Source organism: Falco cherrug, chromosome 2 (genome assembly GCF_023634085.1).
Source record: "Falco cherrug isolate bFalChe1 chromosome 2, bFalChe1.pri, whole genome shotgun sequence".
NCBI lineage: Eukaryota > Metazoa > Chordata > Aves > Falconiformes > Falconidae > Falco > Falco cherrug.
This window is the reverse complement of record NC_073698.1, coordinates 101,209,722-101,234,378: the sequence shown is the minus strand read 5'-3', so window position 1 is coordinate 101,234,378 and position 24,657 is coordinate 101,209,722. Positions and strand designations below refer to the sequence as shown.

General features: G+C 44.7%; 1 protein-coding gene across 4 annotated transcripts in view; it reads right to left on the bottom strand.

Moving 5' to 3' along the window:
• Window positions 1-13,782, bottom strand: part of GRIK1 (glutamate ionotropic receptor kainate type subunit 1) — a 174,457-nt gene extending 160,675 nt beyond the window's left edge. For 2 of the 4 annotated variants that reach the window (XM_055702712.1, XM_055702714.1), the window contains exon 1: window positions 13,434-13,779. In XM_055702712.1, the coding sequence (XP_055558687.1) occupies window positions 13,434-13,572 (139 nt within the window). In that variant the 5' untranslated portion in view covers window positions 13,573-13,779. Of the gene's footprint in view, window positions 1-13,433 lie in introns of all 4 variants that reach the window. The other 2 variants (XM_055702713.1, XM_055702711.1) reach the window with 2 other exon arrangements.
• Between the last annotated feature and the right edge of the window lie 10,875 nt (window positions 13,783-24,657).

The window sequence follows — 24,657 nt, the reverse complement described above, 5'->3', positions numbered from 1 at the left end:
AGGAAACAAACACCGATGAGATCTCCCCGCATTGGGAGAGCTAAGAGAGGAGGGCTGGAAGCCAGGAATGCAGCCTGATAGAGGCATGTGTCTGGGTAAAACAGCAGTGCATAAGTATTTCACTTGGACACTGCAAGAAACTGTTTTTTTAAAAACACATCCATGTATCACACATACATCAGGCATCTACAGAAGAAGGTCTGCACAGATGAGAAGGAAATTGTTTCTTGCTGGTTTTCCTTCATGACAATTCTGATTTCAAGATGACAGCATAAGGATTACGGTTCCCCAGACCACTTGCTGTTCAGGGCACATCCCACATTGACCCCATCTGCAGATGCTTTTTAATGTCAGTACATGGATCAACGACGAGACATGGTCCCCAGGGAACATCCTGGCACCCTAACAGAATAAAGGCAGGCTTGGGCAGCAAAGTATGCAATGAGCCACACTGATGCAGGACAGACTCTTCATTTCAAAGAGAAAAATCTGCATTCTTCAGAAAACAGTGTTCAAAAATTTAATCTTCATTCAGTTCAATGGAGCAGCTTTATAATTTACAGCACCAGATAAAGCTAAAAGATGTAATGTGAAATACCCAAAGCAGTTCTTCCCCTGTATTAAAATGCACCTTGAGCAACAGAGCCTTAACTTCTCTTAACATATGTCTCCAGCAGATAAGTAAACAATTTGGATGTGAAATGAAAATTTTCAAGATAGTTACATTCAGAAAAGCATCAGCTCATATTAGACTTTAGCTGTGGTGCCCCATCGATAAGTTTTTGGGGTGGTTTGGCATAGCCAAAAGGAAGTAGCTTCAGATGAATAAAAAGCTTTTTGTGTACAAATTGTTGGACCAGAGATAGCAAGAAGAGAGACATCATTTTTACATCAAAATTCTGACAGTGGCCTTGGTGGAAGGATCAAATCATATGCCAGAGCATGTGGCCAGATGAGCTGAGCACCTCCACTCTCCTAGAGAGGTGAAACAGAAACAGAGGGGACAAGGCTGGGAAGATAAAAGGTTCCTGCCCAGAGAAGCAATCCGCTCAAGGCACTGAGCTGCCTTGACATTCGGCTTCCTTGTATCTGTGGACTCCTTTGGCTTTGTGGACAAAATCTTTAGCCAGGTGCACGCTGAACTCTGCGTTCAATGGCACCTGCTCGGCCCCACGGGCTGTTGTGCGTGGTAGCGAAGGGTGGGTGAGCGCTGAAGTCACCACCGTGATGGCTTAGCGGCAGATCACAGACCAGCAAGTCACTGTCACAGAATTTCAGCACAGACACAAGCTGAGCGGTCTCTTTTCAAAGTCGCCACACAGGCTGGCTTATACACACTGGATACTAAACCGTTCTCTGCAACAAGCTCACTCTCTGCCCTGTCCCTGCCACCAGGCTGAGGGAATGAGTGTTACAGACGAGAGTGCTGCGTGTCCTCAGAGGGACCTTCACCCAACCGTTTCCAAATGCAGAAGCGGGAAACTTTGTACTTGTCCTTTCTGCACTACTTGGCCATTAGCAGACAAACAAATGGAAACTTGTTCAAGAAAGAACAAATGCCCATCTTTAATGGGTTTATTTAAGCAGAGAGAGCTCCGGTAATGGGAACAGCGTGTCACTGTAAAGACTGTGGTATTTCACCACACAGCATGTCAGGAGATGGAATGGCCCGTGTTGGGTTGCCCTAGCGGGCCTGTCCCAGCCAAGCCAGACTGCCCTGCCACAGCTGCCAGCACTGCCACAGGACACCATCCCCTCACTGCACCTTGAGCCACCACGGCCCTTCACCAGACAGCAGACTTGACACTCAGACCGTCCAGATCGGACCTGCAGTGCTGGCACGGCTCCTGCTGGTGACCACTTAGCCGCTGGGAGTGCTTCACCCCAGCAAAGGCAAAAGAGCTTTCCCAGCTGGGAGCTCTACCTCGTCTTTTGTAAGTGTTGTCAGTAAGACCTTGCAGAAGCTGTCAGTAAGAAAGGACTCCAGACACTGCCCACTATCCAACCTTGTCTTTAGCTGCTTATAACTCTGTCAAATGTTAGCCATCTACAGTGACATTTCCCCTGTCCTGCAGATGTCTCAGACTCAGTACAGGAGGTTTTAATTGTTCCCGAGAATAACAGGTCTTTTGCCCAAACTACAAACATCCTGATAATCTTTTCAGCAAGAATGTTTTCATCAAGAATATCTTCATGCAGGGACTTAAAAACCAACGGCAGTCAGGGTGAGCTTTTTACCAGTGCCCAGGGAGGCACCTACTGTACCCCATCTGCACAACGCGCATTGCCCAGAGCTGCAGAGACAAGCATGTTCCTTGCCTGGTTTGGTTCCTGAAGCCGTTGGAGCCAGGAGCCTGCGCTGCCCCTTTGCTGTACTGCCACCCAGCCAAATACCTTTTGGAAAAACACCAGCAGAAGCTGTCTTGTCCTTCTCCTTCTCTAGGGCCAGGTACATAGGGAGAACAGCCAGACTGACTGGTGATGGGTGGCACGGGTCTCCATCCTGCACTGCACTAGCGATCCTTGCTGTGCCTGCAAGGCAAGTGGGAAATGTTCCTGGTGTTTCTGATTGATTTTTTTACACAGCAATAGAGAATGACACCACAAGCTTTTTTATACAAACGTGTAAGATTAAAAAGTGAAACCCCAGAAGATGGGAAATATCAAACTAATGTTGACTGAGCAACTTCAAAATCCCATCTTTTATCACCTAACTATATATATCATTCTTCAGGATTTCTGCCTCATTTACTGCGCTCCTTTACTAAAGCCTTTTGCATTTAATATTTTTAAGTATGGACGAATAAATTGGGGATAATGTATTCTATTAAGCAAGCCATTTTTCTTAGCATGAGCATGGCTTATCATGCAAAATCCATTTGCAGAATCATAAGGCAAAATAGTACAGCAGTGACTCCCTGTCCCTCTTGTGCCCTGTACAAGTTTTTTACTCATTTATCTCCCATTCCAAAAGACTATCAAAGATCATCTCTTTGATATTTAAGTAATTTCATATGTTCCTTCTGAATCCTAAGATGAATAAAAGCATTCAAAAGCAAAACATGAAAATATTTTAATCAGAAATTGAACCAATAATTTTATTTGTCTCCAAATTGCAGGGAAGAATTCTTAAGTGGCTTACTACTAGTTTCTTTCATAGTTCTCAATAGCTTATTACTATATTATTTTATGTGGACAGCTAACTTTTTATCCACATGAGATTGCTGAAGTTATTCATCATGCATTTTGACTCATTGGCCAATCTGACAGTGACTGACAGTCTCTGGAAAAGTATAGTACAGCTAAAAAACCTGACCTAACTTTTAAACAGCTTCCTCTGTGATACTGACATAATCAAACCGAGTTTTACATGTGTCACACTGTTGCTGCAGCAACCTGGCCTCCTCTTCTCTGACTACTGATAGGGAGCCTCTAAGCCTGACATGGACTCAGATGTCTTGAGATTAATCTGTTGGGACCATTCCAAAGAAATCAGGATTAATCTGCAGTTGCTCAAAAATGAACTATTACATGTAAACTACTTTTCACATTCCACCAGTCCTAAGCTTTTGCTTCTCTGGTATTTTTTTACTTTAATGTAAGCAGAGAAAAGGTTCTTTTTGTGAAAGCAAAAGTTATTTTGTTTTGGGTTTTTTTTTCCTCTGGATATCTACATCTCAGTGCATCTAATTTTCAGTTCTCCCTATCTTCATCAGGGATGAGACCAAGACAGTGAAAGCAAAGGGCTGTAAGCACTGAGATGTGTAATTCCTGAAGCCAGAGTTAATTCCTAGCTAAGGGCTGTAGAATTTTATAAGGATACCTGAATATTTGATAAAGACCAGCAATTTTGATGGTACAGTCTACATCACTGCACATGGCTCAAATGCTCTGAAAGCCTCTTTCGGACTGCTTAGACCCTTTCTTCAGGGAGAAAAGGGAAACAATGTGCTGGAACAAACACAATGCAAGAGAACGAGTCAGGCCAATTCACACTGGTTGCTGTACTTGCCTGGGAATTGCAGCCTAGTAAAACACTTAACCACCTTGCCAATGTACATAAGTTCCTTCTAGAAAGGGCATAAACAGCAAAATGTTTCTGTATTCAAAATGTACATAATCACAGAGGGCTTGTGTGCCATAGTGTGCCATGGAAGTGCCAAAACGGGGGGAAAAAACTGAAATTAATCTGCACCCTAAAGGTGTCCATCCTTGCTAAGACTCACCACACCTTATCTTCAACAGAACACTACCCTGCTCAGCAGATGCGAAGCCGAAGGCTGGAGAAGACACGGCAAACCATGCTGAAAAGATGCTCAGCAGAAATCTGAGCAGACACTTCCAAGGATCATGGATGTTGGGAGCTTCTGCTAAGGTCAGACAGAGCACCTACTATTTGGCAACTACCCAGATCGGGAGAGGAAGGCATGTGCTTTGCTTCTTCAGAGAACCGTCCGGTGTCAGGGAAAACCTTCAGCATTGTCGCTTTGCGCTGCACATCCAAGGCTGAGCTCCAAGCATGTGCAAACCATTCAGTCCATAAAACACCTACTTATAAATTTAGTTAAATACACTTGGGCCTGTGTAGCGGCAACACTTAGCATTTCATACTACTAATTTCCAAAGTATCTATGCAAATCTTCAGCTAATACACAAACTATAAGGAAATGTCAAAGTTGTGATGCAGTGGGCAGAGGTCTGGGGTGACAGCACTCCAGAGACCTGGAGTCGCTCCCAGCTTTGCCGCAAGTCTGCCAGCAAAACACTTTAGGTATCTGGCATTGGCTTCCTCAATCATAAAATAAAATTAATTGTATGTGCTTTGTGAAGTACTCTGAGCTCTACTGCTTCAGAAGATCTGTGTTGTTATTTTTCATTACAATTCTTACTGAAGTATAACACAGTTTATAGTACATGAGACAAAGCAGTAAGAAAACTAGTTCAATACAACCCTTCACCACATGGTAGACTCCAAAAGCACCAGTATCCATGGACTTGCCTTCTAATTATATGATACAAGAATATAAGGTACATACAGATTTTCTTCTCAGTACTGTCTTGCAGAATCACGCTAAACTCAATTTATATAATACAGCTTCACCTAAAGATAGCACGATTCATAGTAGTTGTTCATTGTTTTAATTGTTCTACTGAATTACAATACACAGTAGTAGTGTTACTATAGCTAGGCAAAGCTATGGCAAGGCAAGACTTGTAAAAAGAAGTAGCATCCTTTGATTTACCTGCTTAGAGTCATAGCTGCAAGCCAGGATGCGTGGGCTGCTCTTGCTATTCATTCACTGCAGGAAAGCAGAGTTAGAAACCTACTGGCTTCTGTGTGCCATGTGTCTCACGGACCATGAAAGCCAAAGCTCTCAGGTAGCAGAAGACAGCACTAAAGAAGTAAGCAACTAAAGTAATACTTAGGATACTTTGGGCTGACTTACAGGCTGCCATTAACTGCAGAAACAGCGGTGGCAGATTAGGCAAGCCTAATTACTCACCTGGGGATCTGGCTTGCATGCTGTGGACATTAATGACACATCTCTCTCTGGGAGGGGATGGGGAGGTGATCTTTAGTAGAAGTGAGTGGCAGCAAGCGCCATACAAACATCCTGGCAGCGCTGTGCTCCATCACTCATCCCAGGGGAAGGGGAGAATAAACTCATATCTTCAAACATTTTTTCTTATTTTCTTGCAGCTACCTAATAATGCTCTTCTAAAATAGCATTTTTTTTCCAAACCCTTTGATCCACAGCACACACTACGTGTCTTTTCCTGCTTATTCTGTCCAAAACTTTTACAGCTGAAAAGTCTGTATTAGTTAACCTAATGAATGGCTCTTACTGTGTTTTAGCATGCTTGATCTTTTAAGAGTGTTGGGTTTGTGTTGGTTTAGGTTTGTTGGGGATTTTTTTTCCTCTGTAGGACAGCATGCAAAAATCACAGTGACTTTAAGGCCTCAGTGCTATACCACTGAATTCAGGCAGGGCTCTGTTACTTCTCCACCTGAGAGCCAAAGCAAAGCCTCAGCGTCTGTGACAATGCTTCTAGTAGAAGTGTCGCTTGGACATAACAGCTGTTGTTAAGTTTCACTGCTCCTTCATTTGTAGGTAGAACAATGAATTTCACATACCTGCTCACTCAAAACAAGTCCTGCTCCACGTTTCTAGAGGTAATTCTGGATGCCGACTGTCACTTCCACCTATTCAGCATTGCACCAGGATCTCCGTGCCATTTAGTAATATGGAAGGATGGCTGGTCCTGAACCCCAGCCAGAATCAACGTGCTATAACATAATTTTCCTTTAAATAGACGAAGTTTGCATGTGCAGATCTGATGGCAGAATGTGGGAACAATTTCAACGCTAACCGAATTCATAGTGGTCCTTTTTTAAACTTGTGGTGGTGCAGTCTGCAAGCCCAAAGGAAAAAACAACTAGAAGATGTAATTGTAAAGAGCCTGATGAACCCAAGAAAAAAAAAGGTCAAAACTGAGTCTTTGAGACCACTTCTCTTTGTCCATACTGCCAGGCCATATAACTGATTCACATTTCCCCATGTTTGTGACACCCTAATTTAGTGTTTTGGTATGGGTGAAGCTGTAAAGATAATATAAGGAACCTTCTGCACTGTCAGAGGAATAACAAAAAAAAAAAAAAAAAAAGAAAAAAAGGAAATATATTTTAGCAGCCCTATCAGATACTCACTCCTTTAGCTGAAGTAAAAAAGATGCCTATTTGGAATAATGAATTTAGTTTTGAATTTTGATTTTGCTCAGTGAAAGCAAATTCATCATTTGAAAGTTAATCATGTTCTAGATAATACTGTATCACCTTCAGCAGAAAGAGAGAGAGAGAAGGTTAATAACATTCCTACTGCAAAGCTTTCCCAAAATCATAAACTCATTACTGTAAACTAAAATCTAAAGTCAACCAAAAACTAGGACATACTGGGCTTGCAGGTTACAGATCCAAAGCTGTGGAGTAAAACTAATCAGTTCTTGGATAGGATATCTTTTTTTTTTTTTTTTTACTGCAGTACAATCTATAGTCTAGTTGGTCAAATCAAGCCTTTCTGAGAAAAGAAGATTAGAGGCCGTTGTTTAAAATATTTGGGGGAGAAGCAGGATTTAAGCTTTATTACTGACCAGGATCTACAAAACAGACTGTAATGAAAAAACAGCATTGAGATTGTACTTGTAGTCTGAATGGAAAATATTAAGCAAAGACAGGGCCATATGGAGGAGCTTATAGTTACAGCAAGAACTGATGCTGAGGCAAATGCCCTCTGAATAAGTGAAATTAGGATTTATAGGAAAGTCTCAGGAATTTAAGAAAAATTATTATACCTGAACACTACAAACAGACCATTAAGGAAAAAATGAAATTCAGAGAAATTTATATTATTAATATAAATTCTGTTTATAAGGATTGTTCACCCTGCAATGATCACTGTACTGTGCACGAATTGTTAATTGAAAAAGTACTAGGTTAAGCATCAAACATTTTGCATAAACAAAATATTTGATAAAAAATTCTTATAATTTGGCAAAATTTCATTGATTTCATTGTTTTAAAGACTTCATTCTGTATTTTACCAAAATCTTAACTGTCTGAACTGGTGCACACATGTTACATAAATGCATTTGAAGCCTTGGTGAACCACAGCAGGATGTCCTATTTATCTGCCCACCTGGAGCTCACTGCAGCACTATGGACCTATTTTGCACAGAGACACAATAGGATGTGCCTTGTATAAGAGAAACTGTTAAAATACTACAGCACAGATATCAATGCCTTGACTTGCCTTCCATTTCATTCTCCTACAACCCGCCTGACTTTTCACCAAGATAGCTATGTTAAATTTCCCATAGTTAACCACAAATCTCCCAAGACACGAAAGGCAGGACTAACATATCTTCATGATGTGTTTTTTAAATGTTTCTATCTCCCTCAGCACTGTCTAAACCATCCTAGCTCTGATCCAATCTAGGCAAATCCAGCCTTGCTTCCTTAGTTTTCATTGTCTGGTCTCAGGACCTTTGTTACCTTCCATCAGCCTTTACTGACCAGTGGTCCAGGACAGAAGCAACTCAAGCTCGATGTTTTTGTTAATACAGCCCTGGGTGGCTGGCTGCCTGCTGCATAATCATCAACCCACACTATTATAGACTATTTGAAGTCTATCATGCACTTTTACAACTCATCTATTTCATACTAAAGCAGATATTTTGGATGTAGGTATATGCTGACAACAGAGACACAAACCGCTGATTTTCTGGAAAGTAAAGGTCTCCTCCATGATTTCTTCAAATCCCGAGCAGCACTTTCCACAGCCCCAGCAATAAGGACGTTCTGGCCACGGCACAGCCGCTCAGCAAACACCCTTACTGAGGCACCACAAGCTGACGGAGTAGTGGGTCACCACAAGGCTGGCAAGCTTCATGCACCCCATGCCCACCATTGCTCGGCCTCAGAGGCGAGCTTCAGAAATGCTCTGTAGGTACACCTGCGTAAGATGAGCTAAAGACGGATGGGACCTGACATTGTCGGATCCTACCCACCATGAGAAGGGTGATAAGTAGGTATGTCAGTTGAGGGAATTACAAAAGTTTCCTCATTCTCCATACATTAAGTATGTCCAGGCAGCTCTTCAGGCAATTCAAACTGGCAGAGCTCCCTTGACTTCACTGAAAGGATGCCCATTTCATCAGCTGAGCACTGGCTTCACAACTTTTTAATCCTCTCCAACAAAGCAAGCAAGTACGACAAATGCCTTCCATGGTATAAAAGCCTGGAAATACAGCTGTATGGAACCCGAAGTACCCCGTCCCTCTGCATCATCAAGCCTAAATGGCAGAACACAAAGACGTCACCAATGAGATTTTGATTTTAATAATTTAGGGTGAAATCATGCAAATCATCGTGGAATCAACGTGTTTTCCCTGAGCTCCCTGTAGGCACTGAGGCCACTTGGCTCCACTGACATTTCATTGCACAAGTGTAGCCTTGCTGGAGTGCCCTCCTAAGGTGTTGGTAATACAATTTTCATCTGCCTTTTCTAGGGTATTATTAACTTGATTACCCATTTAAAGCATGCAAGCCAACCAGGGCACTGGCTCGTGCTCGTACAGTACTGTCAAATCCAGTGAGGAGGAAGATGCATAAAAATTAATGTTTGGATGTTTTAGTAGCAATCCTTTACAAATATTTGTAGCAAACTAGTTTTCTGTTAAGTGTAAAATGTGGAAATTCAGGCAAATTGTATTACAGTGAAATGATAAACTGAGCACTCAGGAGCTGGTGAACAAAATGTAGTTAATGCATCATCATCTAATGATAGAAAATGCAGTCCTACTTCCCATAATATTATGGAATAGGGTAACTTGTAGACACCTAGTAAGAAACATTTAAACATTTTTGAAAATTAACATTTTTAGTTATGTTCAAATCTGATTGAGACTTTCCAAATACAGGCTTTGCCACATAACACTGATTATATGTGTTATATGTATACATATATGATATACATACAAATGCGTATTAATACCATTCCCTTCACAAACAAAATCTCAGAAAGAGTTGACAAAAAGCAGCAAATTTGTGGTGAAATTAATTAGGTTTTTGTCTTTATCATTCTCACAATGTGGGAACGGTAATATCATGCAGGAAAAACATCACAGCTCTAGCCCTGCTTGGGGAAATAGAGACCTATATTTTGAAACAGATTCCAATTGAAATTGAAAATTTTACCTTATTAGAAAATAATATTTTTCAGGTTACACTGACTTACGTGTGTCTTTTTTAAACCTATGTTTCTCAATATTTGGAGAGAAATATTATGGGGCTAATCCTGCATCTTTGAAAATACAATTCACTAAACCATTGGGAATTTTGCGTAAGTAAGCAATAAATCAGTGCAGAGTATGAACACACACTTAAATATTCCATTTCAGTTCAGAAACACAAATTACTGAAAATTACTTCTAGTACAAACTGAAGGCTATCTATTTCATCACCTAAAGCAGCTTCTACGAAACCTAAAAATCACTTATTGGCTTATTTTCAGGAGTTGCTAATTTTAGAGATTAATTCCAAGACTGATCCAAGTATAACTTCCTACAGGTATTTGTTGAAACCGCCACATTCTTTTTAATTAACTCCAGTGATATGTTAATAACTTTTTTCTCAACTATTGGTTAGTTCTAATTCAGCGTAGTTTGAACGACTACCATTTATAGATTTTCATGTAATATTGCTGAAGTATATTCTTATAACCTAGCCAGAAATTGTAATGGCCTTAAGGATGTACAGTAAGAAATGAGAAAGCTCTGTGCCCAGTATTAACAAATAAATTTTGTTGCTGCTGAGACTTCAGTGCTTTGGAAGCTGTTTCTGCAACTTAGCACCTGCTTGTCTTAACTTCTTTTCTTCCTTGTTATTTGAGTTCCTTTATTTTATATAAGCGGTACAAGTAGGACAAATAAGGTTAGATTGACTCAGCGTAAAAATCAGAAATTCCTTGGCATTGAATAAAAAATATAAAGTCATGAACTTTAAATATACCTTCGTATAATATAATATAATATAGTGGGTTATGTGTAGATAAAGATGGTATTTCCTTGGACAGCTCTATTAGTTCATGTAACAAGGGAAAAGCTTTTTAACATGAACATGAAAGAAATAGTAAGACACTAAAAATTAAGTATTGTATTACCTGAAACTGAAAAATGTATCTTATCTCAAAATCCATTATTTTTATCCTAATGAGTTAGTTTTACTGGTCATATTGCCATCCCTCATTTCCTTGTTTAGATGGCTAGAAAAGTAGCTGAGAAATAGCCAGAATTTCTATCGCTCTCATGTCCTTTCTCAACTAATTTAATACCAACAAGAGAATCCATTCATTTGTATTATAAGCCAGAAAAACTAAAAAAAAAAAAAAAACAACCAACAAAAAACCACACATCCAAAAGCTCCCTAACAGTGGAAAATGCAATTAAACTACCAGTGTATTAATTCAGGTGCAAACTGCTGCACCATTCTATAGCAGTGCTTTCCTCTCCTTAATTAACTAGAACATGAAGAAGAAAATCTGATGGCTTAATAGCATTTTCTTCACTGTCGGAAATGCTTTGAGATTATTTTATGTTATCACAAAGAGTGTTGGAGGAGTTACTGCCATTACTTCTGTTTGTCACCTCTAAAAGTGACAGCTTCCATGGAGAAACTTGCTGCTGTTAATGGATGTGAAGGATTAATATTTTATAACATCATTACTTTATAGGCAGGATAACTATTGTAATAAGAATACATTTAATATTTTATGCATTCACAACCACATAACACACAAGGAGCATTCACTCCCTGGCAGCATCTCTTTGGACGTGTATTTGGCTGCTGCGATTGAAAGCTGAGCAGTTTGTCGTACTTATTTTTGTTTATATTGGGGTGGAAATAACAGGGTCAAAGCAGTATTAGGGTACCGTCGCTGCATGCACTGAAAGAGTGAATCCGAACAAGAGATACACACAGATCTTGCAGGAGAGAGTCTACAAACCACGCAGAGTAATTTTAGGGAAAAGCAACGTGGGCAATTGCCTGAGAGCCTCGCTAGACCAAGCAGAAGCAGTAAAGTTATGCTATGGGGAGGTGGACAGAGGGAGGAGGAGTGCACACCCTAAATCTCTGCCTGGGTCCCTGCAATGCTGATGCCAGCTGTGAAGCCAAGGTTTCATCCTGCACAGAGCTAAGCATTTAGACTACATTCAAGCAAGTATGTTTCCCTTTAAACTCTGTCATGCTCCTTTTTCCTTATTCCCATTAAAGATAAGCAAGTTAAGGCTGCCTATTAGCAGTGATGATGCTTGTGTATTTTCAAAGCATCCTGATGTAGCATGTAACTAAGTTATTTGAACATGGTTTACTTTCTTCCACAAGTTCTGTTGGCCCTGAATTTACCCATCTGTGAGAGCGCAAAGCTTTGTGCTTCCCGTGCTCTGTGCATGGGCACTGACATTCCCCTCGGCTCCAAATGTGGCACGGTTACACTGTAGTGGTGAGCTGAGAAACAGCGAACTTCACCTGCATCCCGGGAGAAAAAAATGAGCACACACTGAATATGTGCAGTTATGAACTTTAATTATAAATTTTCAGCTGCAAGGTGCTGAGTGCCTTCAGCTTTTCTTCCCACCCCCCACCCCTTGCCTTTGCTTAGCACTTTGAGGGACTGTGCCCCTTAATTTATTTAAATGTTTCAGTCATCGGGTCCCTTGTTCTCTAAGCATACCAGGAGCCTTCCACTTAATGTTTAAAGACGAACTCATGTGAGGAAAGCTGAGTGGGGTTAATGCTTGCCGGGCCAAAAGGCATCAATCCTTTACTTCGAAGAGGAACAGCCTTTCGGAATGCATCTCCCCAGGTGGCACAAACAGCTTCTTTTCTCCTTCTATGTTGCTTCATATTCAGTGTTTGTCAAGCAAAAGAGGGATAGGCAGAGAAACAGACGTGTGACAGATTCTGCCTACATCTTTTCCACAGTTTCTCCTAACCCCTAACTCTTCTGATACTTTGCATTCACTGTCTCACTTGACTGGCACAAGAAACCCACTGTAGGGCGAGAGGCTTCCTGTGAACCGAGCCCCGTTTCCATGGTGCGGAGTTTTCTACTTAAAATAAATTCCTGTTTTCTGGGGCTACACGCAGGTCCAGCACTCGCGGAGCTCCCCCCGCCCCGGGTTGGGGGCCGAGGGCGAAGCGGGGGCAAACACGTCCCCCACCCTAACAGCTTACCCCTCCGCACGCTGCAGCTGCCCGCACTCCGCTCCGCCCCAGCGCACCTCCGCTCTTTTCGGCCGCATTTTAAGGTCACCGAACCGCTCCTGCGGGCCCGCCGGCGCGGCGCGGGGAGCGGGGTTCGACCGGCTCCGGGCGCACCCCACACCCGCTGCCGCGGAGCGCTTCAGCGGAGCCGCCCCCTCGCCCGCGGCGGCTCCCGGGATGCTCCCGGGACGCTCCCCCGGCCCCGCTCCGCTCCGCCCCCGCCGGCATCCCCGCGCCCAACTTCCCGCGTCCCGCTGCCGCGCACCGGGACAAACTTTCGGAAGCGGCACCCGCGGAGCCCCGCAGAGCGCGGCAGCGCCGCACACGAGGCGGGCAAACGCCCCGCCGAGGAGAGCCACGGGCTGGGGGCTGCCCAGCCGGCGCCGCCCGCAGCCCCAGCCCCGGCCCCGGCGCGGCGGCTGCCGGCGGGCTGTGCCGAGCCCCGCACCCCGCGGGAGGAGCGCGGGTCCCGCTGCCCCGGCACCAGCAGGCACCCGCGCCGCGCCCGGGGCCGGCGGGAGGGGAAGCGCCCGGGAGCGAGAAGCCCTCGGCGGCGGGAGCCGGCGGCGCCCGCGGAGCGGAGCGCGCAGGGCCCGCGGGCGGCACTCACCGATCCGCAGCACTTGCTGGCCGCTCCGGGGCAGGCCGGCCGAGGCGCACAGCAGCACGAAGAGGAGCCCCCCGCTGCCGCCGCCGCCGCCGCCCGGGGCCGGGCGCAGGGGCCACCGCGGGCCGAGGGCGCTCGCCATCCTCCGCGCCCGCCTCAGTTCATGCCGGGCTCCGCGGGTGCGGGGCGCGGGCGGCTACCCCCGGCGGGGCCGGCTGAGCGCCGCCGCTCCGCGCCGCCCGCCCATGGCGCGGGGGCTCCGCGCCCGCCGCCCGCGCTCCCGCCGCTGCCGCTCTGCGCTGCGCTGCGCCGCCACCCGCGGCTCCCGCTGCCCTCGCCCCCCTCCGCCGCCGCCGCCGGGGGGGGGGAGAAGGAGGGGACGGGAGGGGACGGCTCCTCCCGATGGGGCGGCCCCGGGCGGGGCGAGGCGGCGAGGTGGGGCGCCACGCACGCGGGGGGACACGCGCACCGCGACACACGCGCACAGTAACACGTCCTGCTTCGCCCCGACACGGCCGGGCCCGCGCCGGGCAGGACAGGGGCGGGGACGGGGCAGGCGCAGGGGCAGGGGCAGGGGCAGGGGCAGGCGCAGGGGCAGGGGCAGGAGCAGGGACGGGGCAGGGGCAGGCGCAGGGACGGGGCAGGGGCAGGCGCAGGGACGGGGCAGGGGCAGGCGCAGGGATGGGGCAGGGGCAGGCGCAGGGATGGGGCGGGAGCAGGGACGGGGCAGGGGCAGGGGCAGGGACGGGGCAGGGGCAGGGACGGGGCGGGAGCAGGGACGGGGCAGGAGCAGGAGCAGGGACGGGGCAGGGGCAGGGGCAGGGACGGGGCGGGAGCAGGGACGGGGCAGGGGCAGGAGCAGGGACGGGGCAGGGGCAGGAGCAGGGACGGGGCGGGAGCAGGGACGGGGCAGGGGCAGGAGCAGGGACGGGGCAGGGGCAGGGGCAGGGACGGGGCGGGAGCAGGGACGGGGCAGGGGCAGGGGCAGGGACGGGGCGGGAGCAGGGACGGGGCAGGGGCAGGAGCAGGGACGGGGCAGGGGCAGGAGCAGGGATGGGGCGGGAGCAGGGACGGGGCAGGGGCAGGGGCAGGGACGGGGCGGGAGCAGCGCAGGGGCAGGGCAGGGCACGGCAGGGGCAGAGATGCCCCCGGTCCCGCCAGCCTGCTCGCCCCGCGTTGCGCTGCCTGCCGCCCCGGCCCCGCGGGTCTCTCCCCGCAAGGCCAGAGGCCCCTCCCTGGCCGGGGGACGCTTCCCCCCACACACACACACACCCGGGCCCGTCGGCCCCGCAGCTCCTGCTTTTTCACCCCCTGGCTGTACGGGGGTTGGAAACACAGGCGGTGAAGCCGGGGCAGGAGGCCCCCATGTGTGTGCAACTCCCTTCTCGGGGGCCGGGCACGGGATAAGGAGATGATGCGTGGTGTCAGGAGGCTGAGGGAAGCCCGTGGGGACACGGTGGCAGGAACGCAGCACTTTCTGAGGTGCGTGTGCTACCCTGGACCTCTGCAGCAGAGCCAGGGACAGGAGACATGTCCACACAGGGTATCTCCCCAGGTGTGGCAGGAGCCTTGGGAAAGGGACTGCAGGGCTGCTCACCGAGGAGCAGCACTTCACAGGGTGATGAAAGCTCCAAGCCAGTTTGCCAGTTTTGAACCACTGGGCACAGGAACCGTAACACTCCCCATCCTTGGCTTGGCCAGCAGATAGCTTTTTTCTGGACGTTCCCAGATTATTTTTAAAATCTCAGTTCAAAAGGTTCGGTGAAACTCAAAATGCTTCACTATTATGTAAACATATGGGTCCTGAGCTGATCTGAAAAAGGAAAAAAATGTAACAGGAGAATGACTCCCACCTAGCAACAGAACTAAAATTGCATAGCTGAGATCCAAAACTGAAATAATTTAAATTTGTTTGGTTTGTATTCCCCTCTTGTCTGTCTAACTATTGTTCCAGAAATTAACTCCTCGGAGCAGTCGAAGCACATGCTGAAGTGCAATGGCAATGTAAGCACCTACATTATATCTCCCAGTCAGGCTCAAATGTTTCCTGGAAAGCCTGCCTCTACTGTTTGCAGAGCAATTTAGGCTATTCAGGAGTTCCCGCTACCGAGATTCCCAGCCAGGGCGCTGCTTAGTGCCCCACTTTACATTTCTTACAGCACATTTTACAGGCATCTCGGAGGATTTTTGCTCATGATGTTTATTTCTTGTTTGTTTACCTGAGAGACGTCCGTCGTCTCCTTAGGAACAGAGCTAAGTCCATCAGCAGGCGCAAGCTCCCTGCCAGCCCCCCAGGGTGATGCTGCTACCTTTCCCGTTAGCCTTCATGCCTCCTCTCCTGCTCCCTGCCACAGTGCTGGCACGTAGCTTGGCCTGTGCCTCCTCTGGGGCCACCGCCGCTCCGCAGCTCCATGGGCCAGCAGCAGCTGTTGGCATCACTGCTCCAGCCGCCCCCACCTCTTGCTCCTGCGGGATGTTCCCGAACAGGGGGTGAGAGAGGCTCAGCCCACGCCCGCGCCTGCCTCACACACGTCACACCGGCTAAAGGTGACAATTACATTAAATCACTTGTGTGATTAACTGCAGCGTACGCTCTCGTGTAGGCGGCAGAGAAGGAATCTGTCAGGCCACCCTGGACTGGACTGAATGTGACGTAATTTTATAACCTGTCATTGCCTTTCAAATCGCTATAGGTGAGAGAAGGCGTCCACCTACTAACCCAGGAAAATCTCAGCCCCTGAGCAATGGCCAGTAACAGCTGCCCTTGGGGTACATGTTCAACCACCGTACGAACCCGTGCAGGAGAAGCAGCTGTGACTGGACTGCCAAGTTTTATTTTCACAGTCACGCTGGCATGGCAAATAACAGGGATACAACAGCAAGTACCGGTTACTGAAGGGAGGTCATATTAGTTCCACTTGACTGAGAAATGGTAATGTTTTGAAGGAAAAAAGGGAAAATACTTTATCAGGAAAATACTCCTACCTGTATTTTCAGAACCACTTCTCCCCAGCCTAAATGGATTCCTGCAAAAGTCAAAGACACCTCAACTTTCATCTCAGTGAGATAAGAAGTTGGCCAGAGCTATATGCTTTTGAAAATACCACTGCTTTTAGCTTTCTGCTTCTTTGAAGCCCTTAAGAATATGGACTGAACAGAATGGGGAAAATAAGAGCTCAGTAATGACTGCGAGAGGGTGGCAGAGCTCTGCAGATACTTGCTACCGGTAGTTGGAACCTGAACCTGAACAGCTCAAACTCTGCTAACCCCTGTGACAGGAGTGGCTCATAGGAAACTTGAAAGAGGTACCAGCTCCTGCTTCAGGGTACGGCTAAGCGTTGCCTAGTTTGTATTCCACAGCCTAATACACAAAGAGCTATGGCTTTTAAAACAGCTACAAACAGTTACGGAAAAATTCAAACTGACGCTAATGTTGCAAAGCCTGGCCAAGCTTTATAATGAGAAATAGCCAATTTGCTATTGTGGAAGATCTTTTTTTTTCTCAGTTTTGCTGGTTTTATTTGTGTATATGACCCCTGTGTCCTGTACTGGTGAGACCAGACATGAAGTGGAAGGTTGTGTTTTCTCAGAGTTGTTTCTGAAAAAATATTTTAGAATTAGAAAGGGGCCATTTTAAAACATGAAAGAACAGAAAAAAATATAAACTCACTGAAATTTCTTTGGAATTGTCCTCCAGGTTTCAAATTTTTACAGTAAACTCTAATCCATATGGTGCTCTTGTTTGCGATGTATTAAATCACCCAGTAAGCTCTATCTCACAAAATCATGGCATGCTTTACAGGGAGTGTTGCTTTATTTCTGGATAATGTTTAAAATGAGAAGTCTCAATGCAGTTCATCTTGCTGCTCTTCAGTTAGTGATAGTCTCAAATCTTTAATCTCCTTTTGGACTTTGTTCAGAAAGGTTAGGGAACAAGCCCGGGTCTCTTGCCAATTATTTTTCTCCCAGTTAAGCAAGTTCGAATGCCCAGAGCCTTAACATGTGAGCTGTTGTTCAGCTCATACTGGCTGCCCCATTTGCTTACTCATTCATTGCATTGCCAAAATTTAGATGAATTTATTAGTGAGATATGTTGGAATACCTTGAGAATGAAAGGTAGTGTGTGTAATCAAAGCCTGTTCTTACCACATAGCACATTAATATTACAAATGGTTACACAAGAGTTCTTTACACAGGAATTTGAAGGTTTTATTCTTGTTTCACAGTATCAAATTCCAGTTAAATATAAAGTGCAATCAATATGCAATTTGCAGTGTAAGTCATACTATTAGGCTAATAGCTAAAACCTTGCCTGATATCAGGGCCTCATGACTGAGTTGGGAGATGTAAACCACCTCCCTCACATTTTGCATCCATTTCAGAATTTTGGTTTTGAGTTCAGATGTAGTCAAAATATCAGGGCAAGTGTATGCAAACATGTAGGAAAACCTGGAAATTTTCTCAATTTCTTGGTCAAGTTCTGAGAAATTTTACTTGTGTTGTGTTGTGTTGTCCTTGGGACTTTAACCAGACCTTATCCAGTCTAAACTACTTCCTTACTAAGTTGAGACCACAGGCTGCAGTTAGCATTCATTTGGGAAGGCTGTGTTTTCCGCATCATCTGAAACCAGCCACACCAAATCAGCATTCTTCTTTTCCAATAGCTGGGATTTTCAAAAAAATCTTCCACTCCAAATGTACCTTAGAAAGATGTTGAGAGAATCTGAAGAGTAAAAGAAGAGGTGGAAACATCCCTTTCATGTCCTTCTTCCACGTGCCCAAACATTTTATTTCAAGATCATGTGCCAAAATAAATATCAGTCCACAGGAGATAGGAACTGAGAGCCCAAATGATTTGTCAGGTTCTCCATCTCCTGAGCTGCGGCACCCATTGCGGCTCCTTTGGTAGCAGCCTTGGGTTTGGCAGCTCCATCAGCGTTGGGACTTCCCCTGCGTGTCCTTCCTCCTCACACCTTCTCCTGCTGTCCCTCCACAGACACCTTGTCTCACCCAGCACTGTCATCACAGTGAACCTGTCCCACAAGCCCAAAAAATTCTGCCACTGCTGGATACGGGCTCTGTTCCAATGAAATTAATTTTAAGGTGGTGCAGTAGCTCAGATCCCGCCCCCCCGCCCCTCAACCACTCTCTGCCTCTTAGACCAACTTACACCAACCCGGGTATCTTCCACGCACCCCTCCTGTCATCTGTCCACTGACCTCCTCAGTGCTTTCTGCTGTTACTTCCTTACCTCTTTGCAGTTAACTCTCCCTATTTAGCCCCCTGCAAAATTAATTTCTGGGTCTCTACATGTGTTTCCTCTGGTCCTGACACCATATCACTGTGCTTGAGAAGGAAATCCCGAGGAGAGGAGAGGAAAATTGTCCTCCACTGACTGGGAACACACAAGAAGCAAGCCCCAAGCATCTCTGCAGCCAGAGGGAACACAAATAACCTTTATGCCTCCAAGGGTACAGTTGCCCATGACGAACAGCTATCCTAGGAGAGCTGCTACAGAGATCTGTGGAAGGCAACATGATGAGACAAGAAATCTGGTCCATGGAGCAGAGCTGGTGGATGCGAGTGATGGAGTGCAGTGCTGGCATTGGCAGGGGAGAGGACAGAGCTGTTTGAGTGGAATTATTCCAGATTCCCCTGACTTGCCTTCAGTTTTGCTTCAGTTGAAGTCAAAGATTATTTTTCTAATTTTTTCTCTCTCTCTCTTTAATAGCATGTTACCAAACCACCACTGAATTTCACTAAGTGAGGAGGTTAAATTAGGTTTTGAACTTAAATATGTTAAAGATGCAAGTATTTTTACTGAGGCATCGTAATACGTAGGAAAATAAATATAAATTATTTCCCCATTGGAAACAGCACCATGATTGCAGCAAGTTTAAACATCACATTTTAAAAAAGCTCTTTCTGGTTCAAGTGCTCTCTTTATTTATATTCCCAAACGCATAAATGCAGTTCTCCTCTTTCCAAACTCTTTTCACTAAAAATGCTACAGTGAATCTCTTAACAAACTAACATTGATCCACTCCATTGAACTGTTCTAACATTAATCTGCAGAACTGCTTTTCCCTGAGCAGTAGATACTTCTATCCACCATACTATTTAGCTAAAAGACATAAATAACCTGCAACTTAAATGCAACCCACTGAAAACCTTTCTCAGCCGAAGACCTATTACATTTTTTTTCTCTAATATATGATACACTAGAGACTTTTTGAAAAAGAAAACTTCTACTGTACATACATAGAACATCCTGGCACATCTTCTATTGAAGAAGGGACTTTTACAATTTTCTGCTTAGTCACATAAATATAAATCTAGAAGATCCCACTAAAATGAGTGGAGTCAATGTGAACTTCCAACATATGTCCACGAGCAAAGCTTCTGCCCTGAGAAGCTCTTGTCATATTTCCTTTTTACAGAAAAAAACCCACCAGTTTTTAGCAGATAATGCAGAGGGGAGAAGTTAATACTATTTTTTATTAAAATGCACCGTTTTCCCAGTGTATTATTTTTCTGCTATTACTATTAATTATGAGTGAGCTGTTGGGGTAAATTAATGACTGTTCTGAATCTCTACCCAGTATTATTTAAATGCATCCTAACTAATTTTTCTTTTTCCACACTTATTTCAAAGGAGTGACTTAAATGTCAGAAAGACAGTATTTCACTTTATTATTGTAATACCCCAGTACTGACAAAATTGAGTGAGACCTGAGGGAGAAAGAATATTATGAACCTGCTATTTTCTGCCCTGTTCTTCTTGGATTGACAAAGGCAGGGGAATTAGCTCCCTTGTATCTCCAGAAATATATTTTTTCCTGCTCTGATGCAGTCAGCAGCACAGGAAGAGATGGGAGAGCTTCTGCTTGCTCTCTCAAGAGCTCCAGCACATAGTTCACTTCTTACTACCAGCTGGAGCAGCCCTGGGGTGGTAGGTACCTCCCCACTTCAGCAGATCCTAGGAGTTTGCAGACTTTGTAGTAAGCAGACTTTGGAGGTCCCTCGGAAGTGCCCTGCTCCTTTTCACAACTCATCCTTTGGGTTGTGCAGCTTAGTCCATCCTAGACTGAAATGCCCCTGTAAGTAGTAAGGAGTGCCAAGAGCAATTCTGGCATTTGCCGGCCTTTTTCAACTCATCCACAGAGATGAATCAGGATTTTGGAAAAAAACCTCCATTGCTTAAGAAAGACTATAAGTTTGCTCATAACAATGAATGTTTCATTTTCCACATGTATGTTTTATATTTTGATAGCTCGCATCATCATTTATGTAGCTCCTGGCAAAATTAAATTCACAGAGAGCTGTAGGTTTTGTTTTTAAAGCTCTGCGTTTTAAGGATCACAGAAACTGTGTTTGCTCTGTGAATGTTTTGTCTTTCACCTGGCATTTGCATATCTATTTTATATATTGACAAATAATAAAATACAATATGCTATCTGTGTCAAAAAGCAACATATGGGATTTCAAGTATGTGCATAAACAGGTTTAAATATATATACCTTTCAGCATGTAATTAAAAAAAACTACTTAGATTTTAGTATCTCTATATTGCATACTTGCATATATAGTATGATGCATGTATATGTGATACATATGTGTATTTTGAATCATCTGAGTTACTGGGTCTTATTTGTTTATATTTATTGTTTCTTTTGCGGCAATGCACAGCACTTCCAGGCCAGACAGGGGTTCCATTGCTGCAGGCACGCATGCGGGCAGTGCTGCAAATGAAGCAGTATGTATCACTGTGCTGTACCAGCCCTGCTCTGAACTCCACAATCATCTATTAGCAGAATTTCATCTCCTCTCTCTACGTGTGGGAGGAATTGGTTGAACACAGGATTGCTTTTGCTTCTTCTCCTCTTCAATCACTAGCCACAGGGAGATCCTCTGCCCTCTACAAAAAGCTTATATTAGAAAAAGTAGATGGATGAGCAACAAAGCAGGCACCATACTTCACCCACATAGTCAAGGAGAACCTGGAAAAGCAGCTTGTGCCTTCCATTTTTTTCTTAATGTTGGTCATGTTCAATTTTTATTAAGTGAGCATGAATACTAGAAGAGTAATTTAGGATACAGGTATCAAGAAAAGGAAGGAAGTAAATGAAAGCCAATTAAGAATGAAGGATGGAGGGTAGAAATGGGAGTCTGAGAAAGAAAGGTGAAGAAAGAAGACAGGCAAGTGGAACTGGAGCAGAAGCACTAAGGAGACAGAAATTGTTTGAAGTTCATATATGTCAGAAACGGCATGCTCTTATGGCTGCAATCCAAGGATCAAATAGTCCCTGAATTAGGTGCAGAGAGGCCAGTATGTGGCAAAGGGGAAGGATTTTATTACTTGGGGGACGAAGAGAGAGCTTTCATTAGCAATCCCATTTGTACTTTCCACGGTGCCACTTGTGGTGAAACGTGAGGACACACCTGGGCTTCTCCCTGTGCTACAGCTCTTGACAGGTTTATTAGTATTGACAAATAGCCCATGCCCTTGCTGGGTTTTCAGCAAGGCCAGGTATCAACATAGAGATGACTGCCTATAGACAGACAGCAGTGCTACAACATCACGGAGTCTTGGGTGGACTCGGAGAAACTTTCTTTTTTTGGACTCCTCCATTTTCAGGCAAGGGTCATCAGTATGTACTTGTGTACGTGTACTTTTATATATACAAAGCACAAGGTCAACATCATCCAGCCACCTTGGACTGCCTTTGGTCCTTAGGAACCAGCCCTGCACACAAGTCCTACCTCTCAACCCTCGGCATTACACAGATCTGGGGCAGAGGGTGGTGGAGGTGCACAGCCCAATGAGGAGGACACATCTCTGGGCAAGATGAATGGGAAAAGCAGGATAACATGCCACTTCGGCTCCTCTGGCACCAAGGCCATGCCATGTAAGGACACCTCTGTGTCACTCTAATGTGTAGCATCACTAACACAGTGCTCTGCTCAGGATAATTTACTGTATTTCTTAGTAGTGCATAAAAGCTGGGGCAGCACAGTATGTCCAGTACCTTCTGTTCACATCTCTGATAATGAGATGCATGAGCTCCTGCTCATGCCATGTGTGTAAATGTCAGTAGATGGTGCAGTGCAGGTATTCACCCTAACTCTAATGAACAGAGAGTGTCTGCAGCTTGCTCTTAGATGGTCCTCGATTGCAGCTAACATCATGTTGGTCTTGCTGGGATTGAGACTGAATGTTTCCTGCCCACCTGTGTTCAGCCTCTTGGAGGGCTGCCCATGCCATTGGCTTTGGGGTTTTTCAAGTTCTTAATATTCTGGTGTTTGAAGGAACCTTTTCGTCTAATATACTTCCTACAATTGCAAAAAGAATTATACATTAAAACAATCCTACTATTAAATGCAATAAAGTTAAGGAGAAATGTTCTTTCAGAGCTAGCCTGAAGTTCCTGTGTACAAACAAATTGTGTTATCCTAAAGCCTATGCCTTAATATGATATTCTCTTACAGTTGTTTTAATAACTCAAAGTCTACACAAACTGCATTTCTGTAAGCAACTTATATATTTTTTTTTAAAGTGACTCTCCTCTGCAGTGTTCAAATTAAACTTAAGCTGCTCTATTGCATCTGTAAACCAATTTCTAGCATGTTTTGCTTTTTGTCTTTCATATAGCTAATGATGCTGAAGACCTCAGTAATAGCATTACTTTGTGAGTTGAAAACAGTCACATTCTCCATATTCTCTGTTCCTGCCTGGAATTGTTTTGTCCTGACTCCTGACTAATTCACATTCTGTCCACTCTGTTGTGTTGCTGCATGAATGCTCTCTGCAACTAGCTGATGACTATCCCATTATTTGACCCACTGGAAGCACTTTTCTGCCTTTTCTGTAGGAAACAGAAGAGGAAATTACATCTCAGCCAAAATCCCTCATTTTATTGTGTTGTGTCAAAAAACTGGGCTGCCATCACCAGTTGCTAAAATGCCCCTTTGGAGAAAACATTATATATAACAAGGCTCAAACTGGCTCTAAGTATAGCTTTTTCCTCTCTAGCCATGACACTGATAGCTTGCTATGTAAATCAAATCGAAGACACAGGGACAGGAGAAGATGATCATATCTGAAACAATGATGCTGTAATTAAGAAACCTACTGCCAGCCCTCCTAGATCTCTTTTGACTTGTGGCTTTTACTTAACTTGAAGTACAGGTTAATTGAAACACTCCAGTTGATGTAGGGCAACTTCTATAGCTGTGACTATGATACTGCTTAGTGCAGTGTCTTTTAGGGGTGAATAAAATGTTTTGCAAGCTGAGAAGTTAATCAGCACAGTTCTTTTTACTGCTTTGGATTACTTCAGTCTTCCTTCACAACACTAATTCCTAATTCTTTCCTACTAATGTAATCTATACAATGCTGATTTTCTCACTTGATTGAGGTAAATCAATTTTTTTTTTCAGTTACTTCTGCCTTTATGTGTTTGACTTAGGAAGAAAGAATGGGAAGGTATTTCACCACTACAAACAAAGTACTAAAAAAAAAAAAACAGTATAGAAAGCTTAATTATTCTGTGCCCATAAGTGGATATACTGCAAGTCTCCCTGATCACCCATATGAACAGTGTTAAAATCATACATAGAACTTGGTGCAAGATAATTCAGTATAGCCCTGTTTATCTTTGATGGACCTATGCCAGTGTATGCTGCTAAGGGCACAGCCTCTTTGGGACTACAACCCTACTACATTTTAAAATGGAGTGTACCTAGAGATGTATTAATGACAGCAAGGGAACATTAAATCTTCCAGATTGATGGAGTTTTCCCATTTGATTTAAGACTTCGGTACTACAAAACAACTTGAAATCCAGACATAAGGATGTGAAATCTGCCACATTCTTATCCCAAATTGCAATATAATCCAGGGACCCCAAATCCAACCTCTCTCACTGGAGAAGTGCCAATAAAAATACTGAGCTGGTGTTATCCCTTGTTGCAGTGAAGGGTATTTTCAGGTTCCTCAATACAATGCTAAAGTTTAGCTGAAGTATCCGTGGAGCAATAAAGTGGCCTAGGTAAATACATCTTACACCAATATCAATGAGGTATTTGCCTTCATGGATTTGGGATTAAATTGCTGACACTGGACTCCAAAAAATATCTCATTTTCTGCTCAGATTGGACACAGTACAGAAAGCATGCAGAGGCCAAAAATCTTCACTTATTTTTCTGATATTTTTATATCAGGATT